The sequence below is a fragment of the Drosophila eugracilis genome, unplaced genomic scaffold (genome assembly GCF_018153835.1).
Source record: "Drosophila eugracilis isolate 14026-0451.02 unplaced genomic scaffold, ASM1815383v1 contig_649, whole genome shotgun sequence".
NCBI classification, from domain to species: domain Eukaryota; kingdom Metazoa; phylum Arthropoda; class Insecta; order Diptera; family Drosophilidae; genus Drosophila; species Drosophila eugracilis.
In genome coordinates, this window is record NW_024573535.1 from 1,114,106 (window position 1) to 1,131,546 (window position 17,441).

The 17,441-nt window shown below is 43.3% G+C and overlaps 2 protein-coding genes across 2 annotated transcripts in view; one reads left to right on the forward strand and one right to left on the reverse strand.

Annotated features, from left to right (window-relative positions):
• Positions 1-13,754, forward strand: part of LOC108109684 (serine-rich adhesin for platelets) — a 39,474-nt gene extending 25,720 nt beyond the window's left edge. Inside the window, 4 exon segments of the mRNA XM_017218282.2 lie at positions 98-4,869; positions 9,605-10,109; positions 11,147-11,464; positions 12,836-13,754. Coding sequence (XP_017073771.1) covers positions 98-4,869; positions 9,605-10,109; positions 11,147-11,464; positions 12,836-13,353 — 6,113 coding nt within the window. The 3' untranslated portion in view covers positions 13,354-13,754.
• Positions 13,755-14,650: 896 nt separating this feature from the next.
• On the reverse strand, positions 14,651-16,267 carry LOC108109636 (vitellogenin-2). The gene is made up of 2 exons (XM_017218212.2): positions 15,977-16,267; positions 14,651-15,909 (listed from the first exon to the last, which is right to left on the reverse strand). The coding sequence occupies exons 1-2, from the start codon at positions 16,260-16,262 to the stop codon at positions 14,816-14,818; spliced, it is 1,380 nt and encodes a 459-aa protein (XP_017073701.1). The 5' UTR covers positions 16,263-16,267; the 3' UTR covers positions 14,651-14,815.
• Between the last annotated feature and the right edge of the window lie 1,174 nt (positions 16,268-17,441).

The following is a 17,441-nucleotide window of genomic DNA, read 5'->3' on the forward strand; positions in this document are numbered from 1 at the left end:
ACAAACTTAAACTTATTAAATCAAGTCAAGTTTTAACTTCAAAAAAATGAGGAAATTATAAAACAAAACTCATTTTTGAACGATTTATTCATTTTAGATAACGACAAGGAAGAAGATGTGAAGGTGGAAACCACAACAAGGCGTTTATATGCCGGCTTGACTAGATTGAGAGGAAGAGGAAGCACCAGCACAACCACCGAGGAAGCCACTGAATCAACCACCGAGGCTGCAGCCACAACAACCAGAAGCACAAGGCAACCTTATGCGGGCATAAATCGCAGAGTAACAACCACAACAACCACTGAGAGCCCAGAGGAAAATGAAATTGAAAATAATGAAAATGAAAATGAAAATGAGGATAAAAATGAAGATTCGACCACAGTAAGTTCTCAGAGCGAGACCAGTGAAGGAACAAAAGAAGAAAGTAAGGTGGAAAATAAAGAAACAGAAGAAGAAATTGAAAATAAAGCCACCGAAGAACCTGAAGACAGCACTGAAGAACCCGAATTGGAAGCCCACATAGACGATGACAACGAGATCCCGCTGGAGGAAATTCGACCTAGTACAGAAGCCACAACAACAACCACCAGTACACCAGCTAGCAGCACCACACGTCGTCAGTTGGTAATTCGTCGCCGCTTAAATGGCACCACAACAACAACAACAACCACTACGGCCTCCCCAGTTGCTGATGAAAATCTAGAGAACGAGATCGATCAAAATGATACGGAGAGCAGCTCAACACCAAAAGCGACAACGACAATTCCACCAAGGCGGCAACTTTTGATACGCCGACGCTTCAATGCGACTGCCGTGCCAACAACAACAACGACGACCGCAAATCCCAGTGCCGACAATGAAATAGATCAGGGCGAACCAACAACAACCACGCGGCGACCTATTCTGTCACGTCGCCGATTTAATGCGACTTCCATCAGATCAACCACGCCGGGATCAACGAACGGCGACGAGATTAGCACACGTCGTCCATATGCGGCCTTGAACCGCTCACGTAACCGCTTCACAACACCGCGAACAACAACCACCGACAGTGGTGGGGAAAGCGGCGATGATGATGACGACGACGATGACAATGAGGAAGAAGAGCAGGTTGCACCGCCACGTGCCGGCTTTCTTCAAACGAACCGCCATCGAGCTCTGCAACGCACCCCCGAAGAAGAGGAGGAGGCAGTGGCTGTGGTCACAGCACGCAGACCACCAAGCTTTGCAGGTCGTCGTACCACCGCAGCACCACAGAGGATAAGCTCTAGCACAAGACGCAATTTGGTGGCCATAAATAGAAACCTTTACCACCGAGCAGAGGAGGATATTGATCAGGATCAGAATGAGGAAGAACCCGAAGAGGATTACGATGAAAATGAAGATGGCGAAGATGATCAAGAAGAATCAGTAGATCCTCAAGTCACCAGCACCACTGCACGTTCACGACTTAGTCAACTGCTTGCCAACAGGCAAAGACAACCACTGAGGACAACCACCGAAAAACAGACGGAGACCGAAGCTACCCATACGAAAACTGACTCAGACAATGACGGCGATGATGGGGAGGAGAACGATGATGAGAATGACGATACCTCCGACGAGGTATCGAACAGTAACCAAACACTAAACCACAGCAACACTCCGGGCAGAGGCACCACTAACCTTAACAATCTTACTAACCGTAGCACCGCACTGAATGTAGCTAGTCAACGTAGTAACAGCACCGTAGCCAATTATATTAATCGATTCAAGTCAAACAGTTACACAAACAAAAACAACAAACCAGTCACAGTCACAGCTAATGTTAAGCCAGATAGTTCAGATAACGAAGATGATGGAGATGATAATGATAACGATAACGATAACGATGATGATAACGATGCTAGTCTAGAGAATGAGGGGGATAAGAATTCGAGTGGGGCTGGTTTGAATGCCTTAGGTAATGTTGTTAATTCCACACGACGCTTTCAGAATCGTTATCAATTGAGCCGCACCAGAGGCAGCACCACCAACACCATCCCAACAACAACCCCAACACCACAACAACAACAACAACAACAGCAACCCCCAACAACAACCACAGCCAGACGATTGGCATTTGGGGGCCGTCAGCGCGCCCAGGTAACTAAACTAACCCTAGTCGATGAGCAGACTGAAGAGACCGAAACTAAGGGTGATGCCCGCGATCATGGGGAAGAAGAAGAGGAGGAAGAAGACTCCAACGCATCTACGACAACAACAACAACAACCACCAGCAGGCCAACACCAAAGCGCATACGTGTGCTGAAATTCCGCAGACCCTTGAATAGCAATAGCAATAGTACCACCACCACCGTAGATAGCTCCACTAATAGCGCCACTGACACTAACCCAGACACCACCACCACAGCCACACCAACAACAACAATAGGCCAAAGCACCACCAGCAGCAACAGCAACAGCAACACCACAAGCACCACCGGCAACAAGCGTTTCCGCAAGATTGTACGCAAGCTGAGACCCGTAGACTCAAGTACCGCGTCCAGTGTGGATAATGCCGATGAAACCACCCGTAAACCTTTCGTTCCCAGCCACACCAGATTCGCTGATCAGGATAATGATCTTGTGAATCTTCGCCAGCGGATCAAGGACCAGCAGGCAAGAGGTGAGCCACAGGACGGTGTAATTAGCAGTCGATTCAAGACACTGGGCCAAAAGGACGATCAGGATTTGTCGGATTTGCAAAAGTTGAGAGACAAGGTAAAGGCAGAGCAGGCGAGGGGTGAAGGTGATCAGGGCGTGATCAATGATCGTTTGAAGAAGTTGCTGGCCGAGAAGGGAACGAGCACGACTCGCCAAAGAGAAGAATCTTCCACAGATGAGGAGTCTTCATCTGTTTCCTCGGCCAGACCCTTCTTTAAACGCAAACTGGTAGCCCGCAGACCCTATACACCACCCTCGGCCAGCGGAGGTACCACCAAGGCCCCACTGGCATTTAGCACCACAAGACCCACGGCCAAGTTTGTGCGCAAGAAGAACGGCAGATTCGATCCCTTCAACTCGAGCGTCCGCAATCGTGGCGAGGGCTTTGTGAGAAGCGATCCACGAGGCTCCAGATTGCCAGGAGCCGATCGATTCAAGAGCCAGGGCAATAATGATGACGATGAGGAGGTGGAAGAACGTCACGAGCGCCCACTGCAGAATCAGTTTGCAACCACTTTGCGTAGACCTTTTGTGCCCAAGACTAGACCGACTTTGGATAAGTCCAAGCCACAGCAGGAAGAAGAGGATGAAGAAAGCGAGGAGGATGATGAGGAGGAAGACTCTGAGGAAGAAGGAGACGAAGAGGAGGATGAAGATGAAGAAGAGGAGGAAAAGCCAGCGGCAGAAGAGGAGAAGCCGCAGGAGGATAACAAGCCCAAGTTCAATTCCCCTTACAAGCCAAAGGATAACCGAGCTCCACCCGGCAATCGTCCAACATTTGGAGCCACCGGAAGTGGAACAGGACCTACGGCATCCGGAAATGTACCCTTCAATCCACGCAATCGTCCATCGAGCTCGGCAAACGGAAATAGTACACCATCCAACCGCTTTGGCACCACAAAACGACCCCGAGTTGTTAACCGCCCGCCGGGAGTGGCCTCACCGAACCTAACCCTGAAACCCGTGGCGAGTGACTACGAACGCACCACGCCGTTGACACCACTGAAACCGGCTCCATTTATTCCCAGCAATAATAGGAGTTACGAGAGGAAGTACACTGGTCCATCCACGGAGGCCTCAGAGACGGCCAGTGAGAATTCCCTGATAGAAGATCTGAATATTGATGCACTGAATGCGAGAAACAAGAAGATCTTCGATAAGCACAGCAAGAAACACCCGGCCCTGAAGCCCAAGGTGGTCAAGGTGGAGTCCGAGACTGGAACAGAGGTGGAAACCGGAACGGAGGTGGCGGTGGAAGAAGAAACCACTGAACAGCAGCAGGAACAGGAGCAGGGCTTTGTGACCACCACACCCAGTACACCACCACCACCACCATCACCACCAGCACCACCCAGCACACAGTCAGACACAGCTACCACCACCACAGACACAACGCCACCAGAAACTGTAACCGAAACTGAAACTGAAACAGAAACCGAAACTGAAACTGTAACCGAAACTGAAACAGCGACCAATGCTAATGAAGCCACTTCCGTCAATTCACAGGATCAATCCTTCTCGAGCACCACTCAACCACCGCCGCCGGCCACCACCTTGTTGCATGTGTTCACCCTGCTCGAGGGTGAGGGCCAAGAAGAGGAGCCCACGACGAAAAAGCCAAAGATCCGCATTCCCCCTACCATACAAACGGAGGTGGTGCCAAAGCACAAGTTGATTGAGATTAATCGCATTGTGGAGATCAATTCCAAGCAGGCCAAGGCTGCTCAGAGGAAATCCAAGGCAAATCAGGACTTTAGCATCTTGAGGGTGGAGTCTCTGCCCCATGTGGAGCAGCTGGGCGAGATCAGTGTGGTGAAATACGTCCATCTTGTTGATGGCAGTGACATACAGGTCAACGATGGCCACAGCACAGTGGCGGATTATACGCCCACAGAACCCACCGTAGCGGGTCAAATTCCAGCCTCTGCGCCCGTAAGGAACTCTCTGCCTGATGCGGAAACAAGCGACTCGGATCGCAATGGCAAGTCTTTGGTGCCTGAAGTTCTGGCTGGTGCTTTGGAGACCTCAACCATCTCGCTGGAGGGACTATTCGATTCGGCCCGGAAGGGCAAGCAACTGAACAGCAATAGCATCGTTGCCGAGACGGAGGAGAGTACTACGATTAGCAGTAGCAGTGCTGCGGCCACCGAAACCGGGGAGACCACCACATCGGCACCCACTTACGTAAGACCCATTGTACCCCTCCTAAGACCCGAGTCCAATGAGTCCTCGCCCCTGGTCATTTCGATAGCCAATCTCGATCAGGTGATACTCAGCAAGGTGCAAAAGTCGCTGGCCGAGGGCAGCCAAACTACTGTGGCACCACCCGATGTTGCCAGCGATTCGAATTCGGCCTTCTCTGTGCGCCAGCCGCTGGTGGTGCAGGCCCCCATCAGCAGTGGTGCTCAGGAAACGAACACACTTAACACACAAGATCAAACAGTCAATGGTGCTATTAGTGTGAACATTGAACCAGTTATAGAAGCAACCACGATTAGGTCAGAAGACTATCAGGTCCCTGAAGAAACCACAATCTTCAGCATTGAGACCGCCACAGAGCCAGAGCCACAGATTAATACACAAACACCATTTACCAAAACAGAAGCCAAAAGTGAAACACTAACAGCCATGCCAGTTGGTGCTGTTATTATGGGTCAGTTTGGTCTAAATACACAAACAACAACAACAACAACCACTGCAGACAATAACAACAGCAATGAACAAAATACTCAAACAACAAGCTCAATTAGCAGTGACACTGTTAGTTCCGAAACGACCAACGCAGATAACAACCAGCAAGAAAATACCCAAACCAGTGATATTAGCAGTGGCGCTATTAGTTCCGAAGCCATTGCTGACAACAACAACAACAACAACAACAACCACCAACTGAACACACAAACAACAGTCACTAACAACAATACAGAAAGTGCACAAACAACAACAACAACAACCACAATTGACAATCAACAAGTGCTCAGAAGTGGTGCAATTAGTGGTGCCATTGGTGGCAATGTCAGTCTAAGCACAGAGACAACAGCCACCAATAACACCGCCAACAGCACCACTGTTAGCAAAAAAGTTAGCGAATCAGTTAGCTTTAGTTCCGAGACGCATGTGGTGCATCGAAAAAGATGGGTCGGCAAGGGGCGTGGTCGACGCCTGCGCAATCACAAAACAACGACGACCACAACAACCACCACAACAACAGAGACCCCAACCACGGTGGAGGCGACATTTGATGACACCACCACAGTGGTTCCAGAATAGGTCACAAAAAAAAAACAAAAAACAAAAGAAAAGAAAACCAGCGTAGTTAGTTATTTCTAGTCTTAGCCCTTATCCAGTCGCGATTTTTGTTTGCAAAGAGAAGAAAAGCTTCTGCCCAGCTTAACCCTTTCGTTGCCGAACCGTAGATAATTGGCTGCGTTGCTTTGGCTTAACAACAACAACCACAAAGCAAATGAAATTAAGTAAAAAAAAAAAAAAAGAACAACCTTTCGGCTGCTTAAATACTCTTTCGAAATCTTCCAGTGCTGCTGCTTTTAATTTGAATATTTTACTGTATACTCGTATGTAGTTTTTTTTTTGCTATGTAAATTATTTAAACAATTCGTATTCTTCGAGCTGCCATACCTAAAACAATCACAGCAACAACAACAACAACACCCACACATATACATCCACTCACACACACACATACTTTCACATAAATGCAGATGCAAAAAGTCTTTCCTTGGTTCAAATATATATAGTAACTCTAGAAATAGAGTCTAGATCTAGAATCTAGACTAGAAAAAGCGTAAACAACGACCCTCAGTGGAAACAATCTTGATCAACTTGAAATAACTTTTAATGGCTTAATACCAGGCGCAGTTCTCTTTCTTATTTCTATTTCTATTTCTATCTCTTTTCTAATCAATTTTTTTTCACTCTTTACCTCTCTATCCGAAATACTTTAAGTCTAGCTTTAGTTGTAAAATATTTATGCACAACAATAAAATAATGAACAAAAAGAAACAAACTATACAAATTATTATTGCCACAACAGAACACGAAAGACTCCCCACCCACCTTAACCCACCCACCCAATTGAAAACCCCAAAATGTATATATAGGAAAACCAAATGGGTTAATATTGTATATACATTTTTAAGACTTTATTATACTTTAACTTCTCAGGCATATAGATTTATATGTTTGGTTTGGTTAATCCAAAATAGGTTTGGTTTTTAAGGTAGTTAACAAGTTTTTAAGTTTTGTTTGGTTTTTAAAAATAATATTAGCATAAGCAGGTTACTTAAATAACTTTTACTTTCAAATTTGAAAACTCTTTTTGTGAAGATTGAGATTCCTCGAATATTGCCAACCTTTTCCTTAACAGTTTCCAGTTTCCCAAGTCGTGAAATGACCTTACAAATTTGTTCTCAGAAATCCCAAAGGTTATAGATAATGACTGTTCATTGGTAAACATGTTTTTGGCAATTATAAATGCATTCGGTTTCCCCTCGCCATCCTCATTTCGATGCTTTTCCAAATGTCACTTGTAGAATTTGCTTGTTATTTGCTTAGTCATTAGCCTGGGCTTCTTTTTCTTTTTCTTGTCTATAATTCTTTTTTTTGCCTTTGTTAAATGTCAGCCGGGCTTTAAGTTGGCTTTTTGTTGTATGAGCGGTTATTGCCACATGCCTATTCATAAGTACACATGCACTGTGTGTCTATATGTAAGCCTGTCTGGATAATCGGTTTCAACTTTCGATGAGTCCGCAAGATGTGCAAAGTCAGCGGGAAAACAGAAAAAAAAAAAAAACATACATAAAATAAAAACGAGTTCAGCTAAAACAATTTGCAAATTGCTAAGACACAGAGAGAGAGAGAGAGGGACTCTGCAGACGAGACATGTTTCATAATAGCTAGCAAGTCTCCTCGGAACGATAATTGCCAAAAGTCAAATCACGCGCCGCATAACAAACACGACGACGAACTGACAGGCGACACCAAAAATCAGGTTGACAAAAAGTCGTTAACAGTTTTTGTTTTTCTTGATTTTGAAGTGGAGGCTCTTGGAGGTTTTTCCTTTCCAAGTGCCCGTGAAATGAAAAATCCCATTCGAAAATAATAAAAAGCCGCACAAACAAAGGCCCGGACAATGAAGTGAAGCCATAAGAGAAGATCAAAGGTGTTGCACTCAGGGTAACAGGCTTTTGTCATCATCATCATCAGACTCTTGAAGAGTTCGTTAGGGAGTGTTTACACAGAAAAAGAGGTTAACAAAACGGTATCAGATAGGTGTGGAAATGTGATGCCACTTCAAAAACATGTTGATGCTTAAGTAGAAGATTATATTCGTTAGCAGTTGAATAATTTTTAACATTTATTTAAACTCCATAAAGCCAATGACCAACTCTATAAACTTGAACCCCTTTTCTTTGCCACCACAAATGAAAGGTCACTTTTCTCTTTTATTTCATTTGCCCTTGAAAAAGCGGCACCCTTTTCTCTGCCACTGCTTTCCCCGAACGCGTTCGTGTCTTGAGTCTTTCGTTTTGCCACTTTCACAATAATCCATCCCATTGAGAAGTCAGAAAATCAGCAGATGACGACGCCCTGCACGCATCATCACTCTCCGTGCTGACCAACTTGGCTTGCACAATATTTAATAAAAAACCAACCAGTTTGCAGCCACCAAAGAAAGAAGAAAAAAAACAAACAAACAAACAAGCAATCTGCTCATCTGCCAATGAGGAAAAAACCAACTGGGAATGTTGGGGATTCAGATTATGCAATCACATTGGCATGCAGTCGAATCAGCAGCTTGCCAAATACCACAAGATGCTGTCAGCCAGCCAGTAATACAGGCTACGATCTGTGGCGAATCGAAGAAGCAGCCCATCAGCGTTATGCAAACGCTGCGGCTGATGCGTATTTTTCCGGCCCATTCATTGTCTTCAAGGTGTGTGCGACATTGACACCAAAAAAATCTCTAAGCCAGCAACTCTCTCTGGGCGTTTTGTACAGTCTAGCTTGGGTATGAATGAACTACTACTATAGGTTGAAGATAATTTGAAGGGATGTTAAATCTTATTAAGTAGATAAATCAGGTTAAAAGTGAGTTATAGACAGATCAAAGAATGTTTGTAAGGTCAAGCAGTTGATCTTTCAAATTTGTTGGTTTTTTTCTAATAGAAAATAGCTTATTGGGAAACAGTTTAATGATAATTACTATATCATATCATTTTTATAATTACAATAAATACCACAAGCTGCTTTCAATGTCAACCAGATTGGTGGACAGAGCAAAACTAGCACAAAATAATAGCAAATAGCCAAGCAAATAACTTGTTATGCCTGTGTGTGTGTTATTTATTTTGCACTCGAACGTCCTTCAATTAAAATGCCTGACTGCATTTTTGCGGTTGTTGCTCCACTTAGCGGTCAAGACTTGATCTTGTGGCGATTGCCAAGAGAAAGTGCCGCTTGAAGGGTTTCCTTTCCTTTCCTTTCCTTTCCATTTACATTTCCATATCCATTTCCTTTCCCAATGCCCAGACGACAGACCCACAGAAGAAGAAAAACACAACACAAAAACCCAGCCAAACGCCAAACAGTACTAATTTATTTAAGGCTTTTGTAGATCTCCTATGTAGTTTCCTTATTGTTTAACTAATTCTGTAATTTATTAATATGATTTATTATTATTGTTTATAGTCCAGCATGTAGCGCGCTTTTGAATTGTTGTTGACTGCACACCGCCAGGAAAACGCACGAAAAAAAGAACACCACACAGCGAGTTGCAAAAATCTCCAAAATTCAAAATCCAAAAACAAAAAATTCCCCGAATGCTAAATTGAATATCTGTTTTTTTTTTTATATAATTTCATGTACTGTGAACCAACGACTATCGACTACCAACTGGCAGCTGCGTCAACCATCGACTGCCAGCGTTTCGCGGCGACCGGTGTTGAGTGTCCGCCGGCGGGTTATCAACTCACCGACGTCGGCAGTGGTTGAAGCCACCACGCAGCAGCCAGCAGAACCACCAACGACCTCCAAATACAACCGACTGCGCAGCAGACCCTCAGCAGCAGCCTCCGCAGCAGCAGCAACTACAACCGCAGCAGCAGCAACTACAGCCTTCCCAACAGCAACATCTGTTGCTGGCGGCAGAACCAGCAGCAACATCTACCTGAACAAGCTGAAAGCCAAGAGCGGAGCAACAGCAGCAGCGGCATCCGGTGAGGCAGCAACACTGACGCCAGCAACTAGCAACATACACAGCAGCAACATCAGCAGCAGCAGCAGCAGCAGCAATGACATCACACAAAAACAACACAAGTTCCAGCCCGCCAGCTTCGCACTGCGTCGCCAATTTCAAACGCGTCGACTGACAACCTTCGCACCGGCAGCCAACGGCGATGAGAGTGGTAAGTACAGTGGGAAAAAATCTTAAAGGTCTGTCAGAGGTGTTGCGGACTTTACCGCTTAATGTTTAGTTACCTTAATACACATATTTAAAACTATAAATAGGGCTTAATAAAACTAAGTTAAGTTAATAATAATAAAGTTAATTTTTATTAAAATTAATATTTAAAGAGTGCACAATCTCTTACTGTGCATGCACTGAAGTGTTTACAACTCTCTCCCTGCTCACATTTCTTAAGGTTTTTATTCGCGTTTTTATGCCCAAAACTTTATGTAAATTAAAGTAAAAAAAAAAGGCAGACAAAAGAAAGTATTTTTTGTTCGTTTAAAAATATTTTATTTACTATCTTTTGTAATGTACAGTACGAGGTGTGTTCAAAAAGTAAGGTGACTCTTCAAATTTCGCGAATTTCAAATTTTTCGATTATCGATTTTTTTGTTTTGTTATATTGGTACACTCTTCCCTAACATCTGTACCAAGTTTCAATGGAACATCCTCTTTTGTTTGGTTGTGAGAGGCGTAAAGTTACAAGTTATTTTGCGAGCTCGGCGATTTTTTGCTATCGAAAAATATGGATCAAAGGATTTGGATTTTTTGGCCAAAAACAACACCACAATAATGCCTCAGCCACCATATTCACCGGATTTGGCCCAATGTGACTTTTTCTTGTTCCCAAAACTGAAGATAATCGAAAAATTTGAAAAATTTGAAATTTGAAAAGTCACCTTACTTTTTGAACACACCTCGTATAACTTCTAAAAGGTTTCGATAATCGAAAAATTTGAAATTCGCGAAATTTGAAGAGTCACCTTACTTTTTGAACACACCTCGTATAATGAAAATGTTTTGTAGACTAGAAATTCCCACAATGAAGATTTATTTTAAGCTTTTGACAAGCCCATAAAAAATAACTGACTATGTGGGATAACCACTATTTATTTTTTAATAATGTTGCACCCTTTTTTTGGTTTATGGCTGACTTGTATATTAACGTATGTATGTACATATATAATCTGATGATAATATCCCACTATATAGCCACTGATGTGCCGAGAACCCAAAACCCGCTCTTTAAGCGCCGGCTCACCCTGATATCCACCACTCCACCAACTGCCCGCACCACAAATCCACCAAATACTGGTCTGGAAACCACCACCACTTTGTATTTGAATGACGACGATGAGGATCAGGTGGCCAAGTCGAGCATCCACACCAGTCGTTTCAACCAAATCCCCGAGCAAGTGCGTTCTCGCGAGGAATACGATTTGGCATTGCCAGCACAGCCACTGAAGAGCACCAGCACCACGGCTAGCACCACTACCAATGCGCCACTGCCTGTTATTAGCCAGGGCATAAGTAAGTATTTTATTAAAACATGAAGTTGGTATTATTACGTTGACGTTATAATCAATCCTTTATTGGATATAGCATAGATCTTAATTTGAACATACATACATATGTATGTAGATATTTTTTCCATTTTTAAGTGATAAGAGTTAAAATTGTTCTCTCCGTTTAAATGCTATTAGCATGCAATATTCATAATTTCCATTCCTTAAAGCAGGAGTGCTCAAATTTGTCTTACGGCAAAGCTAACACAAATACAACAAAACGTGCACATATTTAGTGACGCTTTTGTGTTCGTTTGCCGCTGTACACTGAGGAAAACAAAAACTTTTTTTCGGTAACCAATTCATCACTCATTTTACTGACCCACCGAATTCTAAATTAACTCAAAAGTGCAAACAGAAGTTATAAGGAATAATTTCCAGTGCAAGTGCGCGAGGATGATCGAGGAAGGAAATGAACAGTTAGTGACGGAATGAGGCGGAAAGAGGAAAAATAAAAAGTGTTGGTGGAATAGCAAGGAGTTTGAGGATGATCGAGGAAGAAACAAGAACAAATTTTATTAAAGTTGGCGACGGAATTAGGCGGAAAGAGAAAACGAAAAATTGAATGATTTCCAGTGCAAGTGTCCGAAGACGAGCGAGGCAGAAAAAAGAACAGTTAGCGACGGAATGAGGCGGAAAGAGTAAAACGAAGAAATTTAGCAAGGAGTTCGAAGAAGAAACAACAACAAATTATATTGCAGTTGGTGATGGGATAAGGCGGAGAGAGGATAACGGAAAATTGTTAGTGGAATAGCACCGCGAGCACTGAAAGCTTACGGACGAGCAAGTCGATAATACACACAAATCATATTTAAACTAAATACTGACCAATTTAAACAAATAAAAAAATAAAAATACAATTCATTTGGTCAAGTTTTTATCGTAATAAATTGATATTTAGATTGATTTTGTATTTAGTGCACATCATATAAATATTTTTATATAGACCTGATAAATATGTTTTGTTCGCTTAATAAAAATATAAATACATATGTACTTAATTATTTCAATTTATCAATATTATCTAATCATAGAAATATTCAAATATTTTTAAGATGTTCATAACGCGCTAAATTTTTGTTTCTTTTACATTTCTGTTTCTTGTTTTTTGATTTGGAGTTTTCAAGAATTTTTCCCAATTTGAATTTGAATAAATTACAATTTGCTGACTTTTTAAATATTAAACGATTCGCAATCTCATACTTTTTTCTTAAAATAATTTGCATATTTTTAAGAAGATAAATGAATAAAGATTAATGTAATATTTAAACTCCTCTACCTGAATTCAACCTTTTGTTAGCACTTCTGTAATTGATTGGTTTTAATCTTATTGCAGGACGCCAGTTGATACCACGCCCTCGCCGGCCGCAATCGACCACAGCCACGCCCGCGACCACGCCTACCTTGGGGTCATCATCCACGCCTGCTGGCCATTCGGCTCCACCTCTTTCCCGTCGCCAGCAGAGCCGTCGTCGTCCGCACAAGTATATCGAGGTTTATAGCCGTCCGCCGGCCAAAAGCGCTTTGTTAACGGCCACCTCGAGCAGTAGTCAGCTTTTGGAGGAAGGATTCCCAGTGGGTCAAAGTCAGGTGGCCCAGAGACGACGCAGTGGAAGCATTTCACCAGCCAAAAGCGACACCAAGGTCATTGTCCATGGACGTGGCATCATCGAGTGCCGGGCGCAAGGAAATTTCCCACATCCTCTCAATTGCAGGAAGTTTATATCCTGCGCCCGTTTCGAGGAGACAGGGGGAATCGTGGGATGGGAGTACACCTGTCCCAAGGGACTCGCCTACGACGGCGTCGGCGGGATGTGCACCTGGTCGCCCGCGAATCAGCCCTGCCGGGACTAGACTGATAAAACCACAGCCCTAAATAAGCCTCCAAAGCCCATCTACCCCCACCTCATCTGGAGACCCTTTTTCGCATTAGTGAAAATTCATTTCCCTACATTTCCCGTGTTGTATATGATTTTTTTCCCAATTTGTGATTAGTTCTGCTGAGGTTGACGAAAAAACGATGATGACGATGATTATGATCAGAATAAGGAAGTTGAAATTCTACGTTAATTATTCTTATTTAAGCTTAGTGATATCTGAACCCAGTTTTTTTTTTGCGCCTGCTAACTCAGTAGTAAGCAAAGGAAATATTGTCTGTAGTTTATCGTCCCATATATATATATGTATATATATAGCGCCATATATATATATGTATGTGTGGTTGGGCGTGTATACGCTATATACCATAATGGATAATATGCTTTCATTATTAAATAAACATATCGAGTAATCCAAATCTTTTTCGATCGATTCTTTGGTTTTAGTGGGTGGAAATGAAGGTTTTTTGGCTATTGATATCGAATAAATATTAGAAACTTTTATGTAGATTTTTTAGTAATCGTATAGCTTTCAAAATCTTTGAATGTATTTCAAAAAGGTTATAAGAAGCTATATATGTATACATCGGATTAATCGTTTCGTTTTCTATGTTTATTAATAAGTTGCTTCGCACAGCAAGTCCTGCTCGTCTTCTTTCCGCAATCGAACTCACTCCCAAAAGTCGGCTTCCAACTTTCTACCATTCTACTCAATTCGTGTGTGTCCTTTGCCATCTCTCTCTAACGAGTTATACAGCACTCTACGACTCTACAGCACAAACCTCACTCGACAGCAATCTATTGCTCTGCCATGCCTTTCACTCAATTACGAACTCCTGCTCGTCTTCTTTCCGGAATCGAACTCATTCCCAAAAGTCAGCTTTTTACCATTCTACCCAATTCGTGTGTGTCCTTTGCCATCTCTCTCTCTCTCTGCCATGCTTTTCACTCAATTACGAACTCCTTTTGGCTCCTCTTTTTCTTCGTTGCTATCATAGAACTAAGGAATACCAATACAACAAGCAGAATAAAACAGGACCCGTTCCGCTTGCTTTAAAAAGAGCAAGGCCCCCATTGCTCTGAAAATGGTAATTTAGTAGTAATTCATTTTGATCCGACATTTTCTTATTTCCAGGCTTAAATCTAACATTCTAAATCGCTAAAGTGAATATTAAAAAATTCAAAAAATATTTCAAAAATCCAAGAAAGCTAAATCTCAAAAGAAAATGAGTTCATTACTAGAATTTTCCAATTACTTAAAAATCTTTCAAATATTTAAAAATGCAAAGGTTTTTTATTGTGAATTAAAAAACGAAGCGTAACTATACATAGTGGATGCTAAGGGCAGAAGGTTCTGCTGGATGAGGATGAGCTGGAGTGGTTCGCTCGCATGAGGGGTGTGCGATCTGGTTGTCATCTATGGATCACTGATCGATGATCTACTGACGGCGGGAACCCTGGTTGGAGGAGGACTGGCGCCAGGGCTGGTGAACCTGGTGGTAGCCAGCCTGCTTCTGGGCGGGAGTGCTCCTGCCGAAGGGGCTCTTGGAGTTCACTTGGAGCATGTAGTCGCCTTGCAGATCGAAATCGGTGGCGATACCCATGTAGCCGCGCTTGCCATAGCCCTTGTTCTGCTTGTACTCCTGGTACGAGCTGGCGGCAACGGCGGGGAAGTTCCTCTCGTTTCCGGGACGCACGGACTCGGCGAAGTAGCGGGTGGCGCGCATGGCGGCCTCCACAACGTTGTCGGCTCCGGGAACTCCGGTCGAGGGTCCGTTCGGGTAGAAGTCAACATTGGCCAACCTCTGGCTGGTTCCCATTCCGTAGGCGGAAGTGTGGATGGCATCGACGAAGTCGGCATCACCACGGGCCAATCCAGTCAGCTTCTCCTCGGGCTTGCCGTAGATCTTCGAGGGGTCCAGGGCGGTGATGCGGCGCAACTTGTGTCCAGTCTGGCGGGTAAACTGGCGTCCAGCAACTCCGGCAACATGGGCAGCGGGTCCAGTACCGATCAAATGGATGATCTCCTGGGGCACATTCACGGTGTTGGTCAACTCAACCAGACGGTTTCCAATGATCTCTCCAACGCGCTCAATGTTCAGGGTGGCGTACTGTTCGAAGTCCTCGATGGCATCGCCCAACTGGATCACAATCAGGTCACCGGTTTTGGAGTCCTCCTGGTCATCGTTTTGCCTCCTGCGCTGGTTCTGTTGCTCCTCGCTGGAGCTCTTTTGACTCTGCTCCTCACTGGATGAGTCGGTGGTCGGGTAGGGCTGGAGGTTGTAACGCTGCTGGTAGGCCTTAACCAGCTTCCTGGTGGCCTTCTGCACTTGGGAGTTGGTCTCGGGCAGGCCCTGGATGAAGATGGTGACCTCGTCGTCGCCGAACTTCTGCTGACGCTTCACCTTCTCCACCAAGTTGTTCAGGTTGAACTCGATCTTCTGGCCGCGCTCGCCGACAATGTAGCCCTTAATCTGGCTGGGTTCCGGGGTGTAGTCAGGCTTGAAGACATGGTTGAACTGGGACAGGTGGTCTACGGGATAATGGGTTTAACATTAAATGGGATGTTCTAGATGATTACCAGAGATTTGCTAACTTACAGAGCTTGTCCAACAGCGTGGCGCCCTCCTCCAGGCTCATCTCCTGCAGCTTCTTGAGGCTAACCTGTTTCAAAGATGGCAGATCCTCGATTTCCCGGGGGCTCACCCAGTTGCTGGGCTGCTCCACATTGTCCAGGGAGTTGGATCGTCGGCCGGAACGGCTTCCAGACTGGGGGTTACCCATGGTCACTGCCAAAAGGCAGGCCAGAACGCAAAGGCTGCGCAGAGGATTCATTGTGGCTTCCAAGTTCGACTTTTTCAGACACCGTACCAAGTTGTACTGCATACCTAAACCCACGATCCCATGGGCTTTTATACCCCTTCGGATCGGCAAGTATATAGGTATATAATGCATATATAGACGATGGTGTAATGCACGCGCCGGAAGCAATTGATTCCAGCAACCGATTTCTATATCAGCACAAATATTGATTCGCCGCGTCAGTGGTTTTGCAACACTTCTGATCAGCTCTTTGATTTTTCCAGTCCCACAGATTTTCCTCAATATTCAGCACTTTCAGAAACATAAACAAAAGGCGGGTTTTGGCCAAAAGGGGGACGGGCTTGGACAAGGGGCACGAATTGAACTCATGCCGGGGTCAAGCTTAAGCTTTTGTTTATAAAAAATACTTAACAAATTTATGCTACTTTTGGAACTTATTTTGAAACTTGTAAGATTTTTTACTAAAAGAAGTTGAAAACTTAGATGGCTGATGGATAATAAATGAAGGGATTTATTTCAGATGCCGCCTGGACCTTTGAAACTTTAAAAATATTAAAATTTTTAAGAATTTTCAGATATAATTATCAATAAAATAGAAGATTTAAAAACAAACTGGTTAACTTTTTATCTCGAACTAGATAAATTGTCAAAGAAATTTGTACAGACTGCAGGATTTATCATACATCTTACTAGGAAATACAAAGTAAATAAACTTCATTTTCCTTATCAGTTAATATCAACAAATCCCGAAAAATTATAAATAAAAATTGTAAGTAAAGCAAGATCAGAAAGGTTTCATATTTCAATACAACTTAAGTGTGGTGTCATCGGGAATTTTATAAACAATATCTTTAAAAGTAATCAAAATTGGATCAAAAAGTATTTTTGCAGACAGCCCAGTGAAAAATTAAACAAAAAATCCATTTAACATCGGAAAACCTACTAAAATCTCTTAAAAGCTACAAAAACAAAGACTTAAACTAAGTGTGCTCCTGAATGGCATTTCTAGAGTGCATAATAAAATATTTAATAATATGTAAATCTTTACTATCTGGCCTGGAAACTAGAAACATTCCACACAATCCCTATCAAGGGCGAAAATCTGGAATCAATGAACTTAAACGCCTGGCCTTGAAATGGAAATGGAAAATTAGACCCCATAAATTAAGCAAAATGAAAGTGAAAAAAACACAAATTAAATAAAAATACTAAAGAATATTAAATAGTATTTAAGATTATGAG